Source organism: Oryza glaberrima, chromosome 1 (genome assembly GCF_000147395.1).
Source record: "Oryza glaberrima chromosome 1, OglaRS2, whole genome shotgun sequence".
NCBI classification, from domain to species: domain Eukaryota; kingdom Viridiplantae; phylum Streptophyta; class Magnoliopsida; order Poales; family Poaceae; genus Oryza; species Oryza glaberrima.
This window is the reverse complement of record NC_068326.1, coordinates 3,431,999-3,443,590: the sequence shown is the minus strand read 5'-3', so window position 1 is coordinate 3,443,590 and position 11,592 is coordinate 3,431,999. Positions and strand designations below refer to the sequence as shown.

Genomic DNA, 11,592 nt, shown 5'->3' with positions numbered 1-11,592 from the left:
CAAATTGCACAAGTATAAAAAGATTTATATTTGGAATCAGAGGGAGAGTACAGTTCTTTATAGTTTGAGGGATGAAAATCAGGGTAAGCACAATAGGATCCTCCAGTTCTTGCTTACAGATTTACAATTAAGAAAAAATAAAGCTTATTTCCATATGTATCAACCAGATGCATTTTGCTTGTTTCCCATTTCTTGAATTAATAGTTTTATGTTGTTATAGGAAGAACCTCCCTCTTCCAAAGCCCTTCTTGCCTTCATGCCAAAATCTTTTGCTCTCATCCTAATCTCCTGTGCAACTTCCCCTTCATCCATCAACATGGATACCGCTGTCTCCACAGCAGTCCTTGTCACCTTAACCTCTTTTTGTTCAGTTCCCCACTGTGTCACTCCTTTCACTCCAACCTCCACCCCAATTTTCAGGTGATCCACCACCAATTTCTCATTCACAAACTGCTCTGAACAGTGTGGCCATGTGATCATCGGCACACCCGCGGAGATGCCCTCTAGTGTCGAGTTCCACCCGCAGTGCGTCATGAACCCTCCAATGGCCTGGTGCCACAGGATCATCATCTGTGGCGCCCAGCCCCTTATGATCATGCCTCTGTCTTTGACGCGCTCCTCGAACCCATCTGCAAGCCATTCCTCGACTTCTGGAAACTTTTTTCCTGCTTTGATCACCCAGATGAATGGTTTCTTGGAAGCTTCAAGTCCCAGCCCCAGCTCAACAAGCTGCTGAGGGTCGGTGCTGGAGAGGCTGCCAAAGCTGACAAAGATCACTGAACCAGGCTTCTTTGAATCAAGCCATTGCAAACATTTCGCATCATCCATTGACGCCTTGTTTCCTCTAGCAGCCATGGCGTTGCTGTCTCTGTGACAAAGGCACATTGGGCCGATCGTCCAGATCTTCTTACCTATGGTTCGCTCAAACGACTCGATGTACAGAGATTCCATCTCCTGGAAGCTATTCATGATCCTGCCATCGCTTCGCGTCTCAGCCTCGTAAATCTTGTCACTTATTTGCTTCAGACCTGGAACGCACAGTGTTCCAGGGCATCTAGCTTTTGGCAACTCTAGCGGCGTAGGGAACCCTGAGACTTTGACGATCTCATCATCGGTGAGGCTCTCCAATAGATTTTTGCGATAAATGATGTCCCTGCGAGATAGTTGGACCAAGTTCTTAGGTCACATCCAAACTGTGAGTTCGTAGATCACATACCTGATAAGTATCTCCTTCGCCTCCATCCTAAAATATAAACATTTTTAGCTATAAATCTGGACACGATGGAGAGAGTAAGTATTCTCTGTTCATATGGGAAGTGGATTTTTGTCCCTCGAGAGGATATCTCCTTGTTTTGTACATGTCGTTCAAAAAGTTATCAAAAAAATTTATCAAGATAGATCAATATATAAATTTATCTTTTCGCAAGCATACGAGTTAAAATTCAACTTATACAATTCGAAACAAAAATAACAAACAACAAATTTGACCATGAATTACGCGTTCTATTCATAGTCAAATTTGTTATTTTTATTTCCACATGTATAAGTTAAATTTGAATTTGTATGTTTGTGAAGTGACATATCACATATTGATCTATCATACTAATTGTTTTTTAAATATTTTGATGACTTTTTAAGTGATATGAAAAATAAGGGGATATCCCCTTGAGGATGAATTAAGTTTTCTGTTCATATGTAGAGAAATATGCCAGTGACTTTTGTTACGACTTTTACCTGGCAAAGGAGGCGAAGGTGCAGGAGCCGTTGAACGTGAGCCATGGGACGCCGAGCTCCCTGGCGATGTCACCGGCCCACGAGTGCATCATGTCGGAGATGATGCAGCTCGCCGGCGGCCGCCGCTGCCGGAGCCTCGCCGCGAGCGGCTCCCGGAGCGCGCCGCAGGCCAAGAGGAAGTTGCTGAAGAGGTCTTTGGACGGGAGCATGTCGACGTTCTCGCAGCCGTCCGGCAGGCCGAACTCGGCGGCCGGGAAGGGGAGCTCCACCAGCTGCACCGGCAGGCCGGCCTCCTCCACGCCGGCGGCGAACCCGGCCATCCTGGCGGCGTTGACCGGCGTGACGACGAGGCTGACCCGCGCCGCGCCGTGCTCGGCCAGCAGGCGCGCCATGTCGGTCATGGGGATGGCGTGGCCCTGCGCCATCATCGGGACCAGCACGAAGTGCGCTGCCGCTGCCGCCGCCGTCGTGTAGCCGCCGCCGCCGGCGTGGCCGGCGGTACTGTCGTCCATGGCTGTGGTTTGTTGCTAGTGAATTGTGGCGAAGTTGTTTTATGGCGTTTGAGTCAATGAGCTTCGGATCACCAAGGAGAGTGACGTGTTGACAATTAAACAATCCGAGGGCCGGTTTGCTTGCATCAACTTGCCGGATGGAGCGATCACCCCGGAGAAGAAAATAGCGAAATAAACTTTGGCAAGTTGGAGTGACGCATGTTCACTCGTCATCTATGGACTCCTGAATGGGAGTGTAGGGTAGTAATGGAAGTTCTAGAAGAACTATGGAGACTATCCATTCAAAAATGGTCAGATGAAATTCCATATGAAGGTATGCAATATTCCTCTATTGTCTCTTAATGAATACTCCATCCGTTTTAGGCAAGATTGTCAGGATCGGGATACTAGGCAGTATCGTATTGTTCAAAGTAATATCGTATCGTAGGATCGTATCGTAGTATCGGGATACTATGAGATTTTTTTTTAAGTTTAATTAATATTTATATTAATTATATATAGCCATTATCTCTACTACTTTAAAAATCCATAGTGGTGATGGTGAAGTCAAAGCAGACACGCGATCTATTAACCGTGGAATCGTAGATGTGAAAATCGGACGCCGCAGAGCGACACCCTCCTCCTCGGCTCCACCCACGCGCGATTCATACGGATCGCGATCCGCAGTCAGCGAAAACAAAAACACGCTCGCGCTGCCCCCACATCGCCGCGTTGCCCCCACCTCGTCGCGCCCCGGCTCATCCTCCTCGTCGCGAATCCCCTCCGCCTCCGCAATCCGCCGCGGCACCACACCTCCCTCCCGTCCCGCACCTCCTCCCAGATCGCCGCCACCGATCCCGCGTCCTCCATCGTCGCCGAATCCCCTTCGCCGCGCCCTTAGACGATCTCGCTCCCTCGATTGGTTGCCGATACCGCCACCCATCACCGCGCCCCATCCTCCTCGCCGCACCATGCCTCCACCGCCGACAAGCCGGCGAGAGGACGGAGAGCGTCGCCGTCGGCCGCCGCTGTCTCCACGGATACGCTCGCCGCATCGCCTCCCCTCGGCATCTCCGCTTCGTTCTCTCCCCCTCTTCCTCAACCACCGCCGCACGCCGCCTCTCTTCTCCGCGTCAGCGCCGCCTCTGTCGCACGCCCCGGCAGCCTCTCCCTCCACGCGCTTGGGAGATGGCAACATCCATATCCGGTGGAGGCGGCCGAGCCGACGGTGGGGATCCGGGCGACAGAAACTGGGGATGGCGCCATGACATTCTTGTGCTGGAGATGGAGGTTGAGGAGAAGAGGATCAGCGTGGGGTCGCCGTCGGTGGCTGCGGAAACGGCGATGGCACCGTGTTCTCGCCTCCCAGCTTGTTCTCGTCGATGGTTGGTGCTACTGTTTAAGGTAACCACCGCGTTTTTCCCGTGATTGCTCAATACGGTTGGATTAATTTACTTCCATTTATGTTTTATTTGATGGAATAGTGTATTTCTTGTCAAATCGATGGACACTCAAATTTGATTACCACTATCGTTTGGGGTTTATTTGGTTTGAGTTGGCAATCATCCTGTCGGGCAAGCAATGGCTCATCTTCGCTAGGAGCCAGCCAGCGGATGGCAGCACGCTGCCTGACTAAAGCATCCAGAATTTGTGCATCACCCTTCTCCTGTGCGGAGGTGGCTGTTATTCATGCATCGAGCATAACCTCCTCCTCCGCATGCTCAAGTACAATAAATTGCAGATGATCTGCTGCAAGTACGTGTTAGGAACCCTAACAGCTTCTCTCTCAATTAACTGGAATTATAGAGTACGCATACAATTTCTCGATCCACAGGATCAAGCCGCCGCCGCCTACGCCACCGCATATCCAGTTAATCGCCGCGTTCTTCTTCCTCCTCTACTCCCTTATATTACAAAACGAACACGCAACCTCTCTCTCACATTACAGCTGTTTCTGCCAGCTATACATTGTTATGGGCCTCACTTGGACCACTGACTGCCGATGTAGCATGGATTGGGCCGTTTGCGCCTTGGGCCCAAGTTTGAGACATCCTCCTGTAGCTTGTCTGGGACAGCTCCAGCCTTGTCGCCTGCTTGCTCTGCAGCCTCAGCATCCCGTCCAGCTCCTTCCTTACCGCCGGCCTTGTCGCCTTGTTCCTCCTCAGCGTCCTTGATCCGTTCAGCAACTCCACCACCTTGATCATGTTCGTCAGGCTTCTTGTTGTCGATGTCCACACACGATCGGATGAAGAAGGCCTGACAGTACGCCCTTTCCACAATTCCATCCATAATCATTTGGCAGTTGCCCTCTGAGTTTGAACATCTATTTCAAAAATGGTACAAACAAGATAGTGGCTCTGGATCGCAAATTAACTTCGTCATTGTAGTGTAATGAACTGTGAATAGAGCTTGGTGGATTAGATAGATTTGATTGTTATTTTGGGCTGGACGGTTGCTTCTTGATGGGCCTACTTGATGAATTAATTAGACGTGTACAGTTACATTATTATTGAGCTCGAACACTATATGGTATATTTCCTGACTATCGTGACAGTCATCTGGTTTAAATGACTAATTGTTTGCCATCTCTGTGTTTTTGGAAATATTATCTTTTGCAAGAGCCATTTACTTGCTTTACTGTTTAATTTAGCAAAGTAGGAGTAGTCAACGACATGGATTCAAGTTTCTAGGCATTAACTTTTTTTCTTGCCATTCTTGGATTTGCCATCTCTTTCAGTTGATGAATAAAACAAGTACTACCTCTCACCAATCACAAGCTTGTGCGCGGTTGTGTTGGCTGAGCATTGTAATTTCTTTCTGTCATATGAACTCATGATTTTGTGGTGGTGCACTGATCTTGATTTCTATGGGTTGTTTCATGTGGATCTATGGAGAGGGATGGAGGAACTGCACCAACGTGTTTGAGGAGAAGGTGATTGACTCGCATGACACAACCATGTTACGGTGTAAATGAAGCCTGTTTACACTTGAATCAACCTTAATCGGTGGTTTAGCTTGCAATTTTATGAGCAACTGGATTATATAATTCTAAATCAGGGTCATGCTTCCACAGGTAGATTATGTATTGATACAACAGATGGTTTCCAGCAAATCTCTTGAGATAGCCAACTAATTCAAGAAGCAAATTGAAGCCATAAATTCCAGGTAGGAGCTTCATTTTATTTCGATGGGACTGTACCTACATATATTTTGTATAAGAGTACCTTTGGGTATGCGCACATTGATAGTTAGGAAAGTCATTTAATTTTTCCATTTTTTTCATCACATTTCAGATAAAACAGCAGGCTGCATACTTTTTTCTGGATTTTTCTATGGGGATGCATGCTTACCAGAGTGGGGGTACATTTGTTAACCTGCTGACGACAGTTCTTTTGCTTCTTATTCATATAAGTACAGTTCGCAAGCAATGAGGTTTCAATATGTTCGTAATTGAGGGATGCCATATACCTAAAATAAGTATCTGTCAGTTTTTTCAATAAAGCATGTGGATATGTTTGAAAGGTGGTGCAGGGCTAGCAAGTTATTGTCTCATTTTATCCAAAGAGCTCTTTATTTAGTAGCTTTTAGTAGCTCTGCATTTTTTTCTATCTTCCTTTCGCTGTATAAGATAAAGATGAAATGATTTTTGTAGCTCTGCATTTTTTTTCTTTCTTTTCCTGAGTTTCATAAGAGGTATAATGTGAGAATTTTGGGTATAAGCCTATGACAATGTGATGTTGTTTATTCTAGATTATAATATCTTGAAGAGGGATTTATATATCATTACTCATGATAAAGTCTGAGGCCCCACATTTAGTCTGAGTTTCATGGGTTTGATTAAGATTAATTGGGGCTTGGCAAGGGGGGATCGGTGATAAACTTTCACATTTAGTCTTACATTTTGATTTCTCCTTTATACAGGATTCCTGCAGATTGTTTTTAATGAATAGCTGCAGAAAAATTGGTTAACCACGATAAAATCCGTTGCCCTTCCACAACCACGAATTTCAGTCAAGCGTGCTGCTCTTCTACAACCTCAACCAAATCCGTTGACAAACTCAATCAAAATGTGTACTAAGGATACCAGACAATAATAAAATGGAAAGGTGGCCCTTAGATGTGGGAACATTGACAATGAAATTGTGTTCTTGTGATTTCAATCTCAACATGATTTTTTTTAAAAAAAATATGTATTGTATGATTATTTACATCTTTGGAAATATTGCAGTCGGATGAAGAGGGAATAATTAATACTTATATTGAATGCTAAATTAATTGCCAGTTATCTTTTAGAATGTATATTCTGATGTTACATCTTCCTGATATGCAGGTTGCTGAATATTGTACACAGGTTGCTGCAATATTTGTCGTTTTACATCTACTTAATGTATATTTCTGGTAGTTGATGAAATTCATCATGGAGCTCGACATAAATTGTTCAACAAACAACCAGTTTTATGTATCAACCCTGAATTTATGTTAACACATGGTTTCTTAAAGTAAACTTTGAAGTAGTGTATTCTACTTACAGCTGAAATGAAATACAGAACAATGTAAAAGTTACTTTTGGAGACATGGAATACTCTAGGCCTGATATACTATTCTCAATCCTGGGAATCATTTTATTTTTTTCACATTGGGGCTTATTGCAATATGCACTTGTAATTATCTTTTCCTCTACATTTCCCCTTAATTTTGTTAATCCGACTACCCGAGTCAGATTGCATGTGCAATATGGTCACTTGTAGTTCTGTCCTGCTTCATACTTCAGATTCCTGGCACTTTGTTCTCATCTCATTTTTAAAATATTTGAACTCTTGGTCTGATTTTGAATGAAATTTTTTTGTTTAATTTTATGGGTCATAACATGCATTGTACGTCACTATCTGGTGGCCATCTGATTATGTACACATTTTTATATATTTCGGTACATCCAATTATGTACGCATCAATATAAAGTGTTTTTATGCATTCTTATATATTTCTGTGCCACCTACTATGTAAATGACCAAAAATATTTTTCTATGTATATTATTTCTAATCATTTTTTCTCCACTTCTACAAGATTGACATATTGTTTTCCATAGTATAACAGATCGTGCAGTTTTGTGAGCTGGATCAGTAGCAAAGGCAGTTAAATCTCTTTTTTTTAAGTACTGGCCCATGTGCTAACTGCCTCCTAAGCTGTTGTACATAGTCATTCACTGTTTTGCTAATGCACTTGTGTTTTGCACAATGAACTAACGAAGCGAGTGTGGTTCACCTTTAGAGCCATGTTTAAAGAGTTTCGGTTTTGATAAATTGTGCGAAAATGATGTGTGTAGAAATGTCTTGGGAAATTTTGGAGTCAAATAGGGCATTGTATTCATTTCACGTGAATTGCTGCAAAGATATTTTTTTGATATACTTTGTGGTGCATCATTAATCTGGTGATACTTTCTACTTTAAATATATTAAAAATATTTGATGTATTGTTTAGTTTTTTTTCCATTGCAACGCACGGGCACCTAACTAGTATATTAAAAAATGTAGTAATGATATATGTCATACAAATAGATACATTTAGTTTGATATATTTAACTGATTTTTATATAAATTTGAGCATATTTATTCATATTATTTTCAAACCATGTTATTTTAAATAATATTTTGTAGTATCGTAGGAATCGTAGAATCGGGATACCACCTAAGATTTCGTAGGATCGTGTAGTAATGAATAGTAGGATCGAGATACTATGAAAATTAGGATACTAGGTAGGATCGGTATCGTTTCGGCTTGGTAGGATCGTAGTATCGTAAGATACTAGGATACGAATCGGGATACTGACAACCTTGGTTTCAGGTTATAAAACGTTTTGACTTTGATCAAAGTCAAATTGTTTCAAGTTAACTAAGTTTATAGACAAATATAGTAATATTTATAATACTAAATTAGTTTCATCAAATCAATAATTGAACATATTTTCATAATAAATTTATCTTGTGTTGAAAATGTTACTACTTTTCTCTACAAATTTGGTCAGAGTTAAAAGCAGTTTAACTTTGACCAAAATCAAAACGTATTATAACTTGAAACGGAGGGAGTAGCTTGAAACGGAGGGAGTAGCTTGAAAATACTGCCAAGCAGGATTTACAAAATTGATGGTACATTAAATTTAAATTAACTTGAAACGGAGGGAGTAGCTAGAAAATAAGTTAACTAAGCTTATTGCCAAGGTACCAAAATTTAAATTAAATAGATTCAAAAAATACTTTGAATTTTTGATAAATTTTGTATGACTTCTCATGGTTTGTTGTGGTTACAGCAGTTGCCGCATGGCAACTGTGCTTCACCACCAGGGTGCATTAACCCCATCTCTTGCGATAAGGGAAGCTTGCTTTCAAGTGATTTGAAATGCTACCCTTTAAACCCAATATATAGGAAAGCCAAGTACATGGCTGTATGCCTTTAGGCTAATATGCAGAATTTTACCTTGGTTATTTGTTAGCATACTTTTTAAACAGTTAAACGGTACATATGAAAACTTTTTTTTTATAGAAGTTGCTCTAAAATATCAAAGAGATTCATTGTTTAAAACTGTAATAATTAAAACTCAATTAATCACTTCATTGTTTGTTGCACTCAGGGAAAAAAAAAACCTAAACTCCATCACTTTTCTCGTTGAAATTGGACTTGGGAGCCACGATTCCACGTGACAGGAAGAAGAACCTGTTTTTTTTTTGCAATACTACTTTTGGGGGTTTTATTACTGATGGAAGAAATTGACTTTTTATGAATATTTTGCTGGCAGCTATAAAAATAGCTGCTCTAGTTACAGTTTTAGATATTCCGCCAATTTCGTAAGACATGAGATTTTCTGCAATCAACTATGCTACGTCTTTATCATTGACATGCGAGTCCGATAATCTTCAAATCCACGTATGTGCTGTGAAGAGTCAGACGAGGCGGGCGACGACGAAGCTTCGCTAGGCGCATACGTCACCCCTCCCTCCCGACTTTTACAGGAGGCTTCTGCCGCCTCGGCGCGGCGCCTCGACACAGGCGTCGTCCTCGTCGCGTCGACTTGTATACGCACACTGCAACTTGCTTGCTTCCTCACTCTCATCAGCGGCGCGATGGCGGCGGAGCTCCATTTCTTGGTGGTGCCGCTGATAGCGCAGGGCCACATCATCCCCATGGTGGAGGTGGCGCGCCTCCTCGCCGCCCGCGGCGCGCGCGCCACCGTCGTCACCACGCCCGTCAACGCCGCGCGCAACGGGGCCGCCGTGGAGGCCGCCCGCCGCGACGGCCTCGCCGTCGACCTCGCCGAGGTCGCCTTCCCCGGCCCGGAGTTCGGCGTGCCGGAGGGGCTGGAGAACATGGACCAGCTGGCGGACGCCGACCCCGGCATGTACCTGCCCCTGCAGAGGGCCATCTGGGCCATGGCGGCGCCGCTCGAGCGGCTCGTCCGGGCGCTGCCTCGCCGCCCGGACTGCCTCGTCGCCGACTACTGCAACCCGTGGACGGCGCCCGTCTGCGATCGCCTCGGCATCGCTCGCGTCGTCATGCACTGCCCGTCGGCGTACTTCCTCCTCGCCACCCACAACCTGAGCAAGCACGGCGTGTACGGCCTCGCCGCCGGTGACGGCAGCCGTTCGAGGTGCCGGACTTCCCGGTGCGCGCCGTCGTCGACACGGCCACGTTCCGCCGCTTCTTCCAGTGGCCTGGCCTGGAGGAGGAGGAGCGCGACGCGGTCGAGGCCGAGCGCACCGCCGATGGCTTCGTCATCAACACGTTCCGCGACATCGAGGGCGCCTTCGTCGACGGCTACGCGGCGGCGCTCGGCCGGAGGGCGTGGGCCATCGGGCCGACGTGCGCCTCCGCCGCCGGCGGCGGCGCGGACGCCGACGCGAGGGCCAGCCGAGGCAACCGCGCCGACGTCGACGCCGGGCGTATCCTCTCCTGGCTCGACGCCCGGCCGCCGGCGTCCGTGCTGTACATCAGCTTCGGCAGCATCTCCCACCTTGCGGCGAAGCAGGTCATCGAGCTCGCCCGCGGCATCGAGGCGTCGGGGCGGCCGTTCGTCTGGGCCATCAAGGAGGCCAAGGCCACCACCGCTGCCGCCGCCGCCGTGAGGGAGTGGCTCGACGGCGAGGGATACGAGGAGCGCGTCAAGGACAGGGGCGTCCTGGTGCGCGGGTGGGCGCCGCAGGTGAGCATCCTCTCGCACCCGGCCACCGGCTGGTTCCTGACCCACTGCGGGTGGAACGCGGCGCTGGAGGCCATCGCCCACGGCGTGCCGGCGCTGACATGGCCGACCATCCTAGACCAGTTCAGCAGCGAGCGGCTGCTCGTCGACGTGCTCGGCGTCGGCGTCCGGTCGGGCGTCACGGCGCCGCCCATGTACCTCCCCGCCGAGGCCGAGGGCGTGCAGGTCACCGCCGCCGGCGTGGAGAAGGCGGTGGCCGAGCTGATGGACGGCGGCGCCGACGGCGCGGCGAGGAGGGCGCGCGCCAGGGAGCTCGCCGCGATGGCGAGGGCGGCGGTGGAGGAAGGCGGGTCGTCGCACGCCGACCTGACGGACATGATACGCCACGTGGCGGAGGTCGCGAGGACGAAGCGGCACGAGAAGGAGGCCCGGCCCACCTAAAGTGTTTAGGCCCGGCCCATCAACGGAGGGAGGGTTTTGGGATGGAAAGTGTATGCGTGAAGCGGCCCAGTTAGTGAGATTGGGCCGTGCAAAGAGGATCAGATAGCTTCTCTGTCGATCGGCTCAGTTAGTGAGATTGGTGCATAAGTCAAAATTTTGTCAAGTGATATGTTTTTAATTTACTCTTTTCTTATACTCCCTCCATATTTTAATATATGACGCTGTTGACTTTTCGACCAATGTTTGACTATTTGTTTTATTCAAAATTTTTGTGCAAATATGAAAATACTTATGTTATGCTTAAAGAATATTTGATGACAAATCAAGTCATAATAAAATAAATGATAATTACATAAATTTTTTGAATAAGACGAATGGTCAAACGTTGGACAAAAAGTCAATGGCGTCATACATTAAAATATGGAGGTAGTATAAAACTAAAATGATAAAATTTTGCTTGAAAGTTGTGTTCGCTTCATTTGGACTCGCTAGCTCGTTACTAAAATTTGCATTTAAATAAAAATGTAATAGTATTAATTTCGACCACACCACAGTAAAAGACAGAGCCGGCTCGATTTCTAGTGACGGAGCCAACTCGTGCACAAGTCGGCTGGCCGCCGGGACTCCGTCACTACTGTCTCCTCTACCAATAGCTGCCGACTCTTATAAAAGTTAGTCGTTTATCGTAGTTAATCGTTTGGACTTAACTACTACTCCCTCCCTCCGTTTCAGGTTAC

At 46.4% G+C, this 11,592-nt stretch overlaps 1 protein-coding gene, 1 long non-coding RNA gene and 1 pseudogene across 6 annotated transcripts; 2 read left to right on the top strand and 1 right to left on the bottom strand.

Annotated features, from left to right (window-relative positions):
* Window positions 1-10: 10 nt before the first annotated feature.
* LOC127757660 (UDP-glycosyltransferase 73C6-like) lies at window positions 11-2,293 on the bottom strand. The gene is made up of 2 exons (XM_052283230.1): window positions 1,735-2,293; window positions 11-1,153 (listed from the first exon to the last, which is right to left on the bottom strand). The coding sequence occupies exons 1-2, from the start codon at window positions 2,244-2,246 to the stop codon at window positions 160-162; spliced, it is 1,506 nt and encodes a 501-aa protein (XP_052139190.1). The 5' UTR covers window positions 2,247-2,293; the 3' UTR covers window positions 11-159.
* A 1,342-nt stretch (window positions 2,294-3,635) lies between these two features.
* Window positions 3,636-7,277, top strand: LOC127759907 (uncharacterized). Of its 5 annotated transcripts, none has more exons than XR_008015025.1 (4): window positions 3,636-5,157; window positions 5,299-5,390; window positions 5,519-5,585; window positions 6,556-7,277. It is a non-coding gene; the product is annotated as an uncharacterized LOC127759907 (long non-coding RNA). The 5 variants fall into 5 exon arrangements; XR_008015024.1 differs by having other exon boundaries at window positions 5,519-5,636; XR_008015022.1 differs by lacking the exon at window positions 6,556-7,277 and adding an exon at window positions 6,147-6,524 and having other exon boundaries at window positions 5,519-5,636.
* A 1,946-nt stretch (window positions 7,278-9,223) lies between these two features.
* LOC127759874 (UDP-glycosyltransferase 73C5-like) lies at window positions 9,224-11,046 on the top strand (annotated as a pseudogene).
* The last annotated feature ends 546 nt before the right edge of the window (window positions 11,047-11,592 follow it).

Coding starts and splice junctions, on each gene's coding strand:
- LOC127757660 (XM_052283230.1), bottom strand. CDS start 2,246: ATGGACGACAGTACCGCCGGCCACGCCGGCGGCGGCGGCTACACGACG. Junction 1,154..1,734: donor ACCTTCGCCTCCTTTGCCAG/GTAAAAGTCGTA, acceptor ACTATCTCGCAG/GGACATCATTTATCGCAAAA.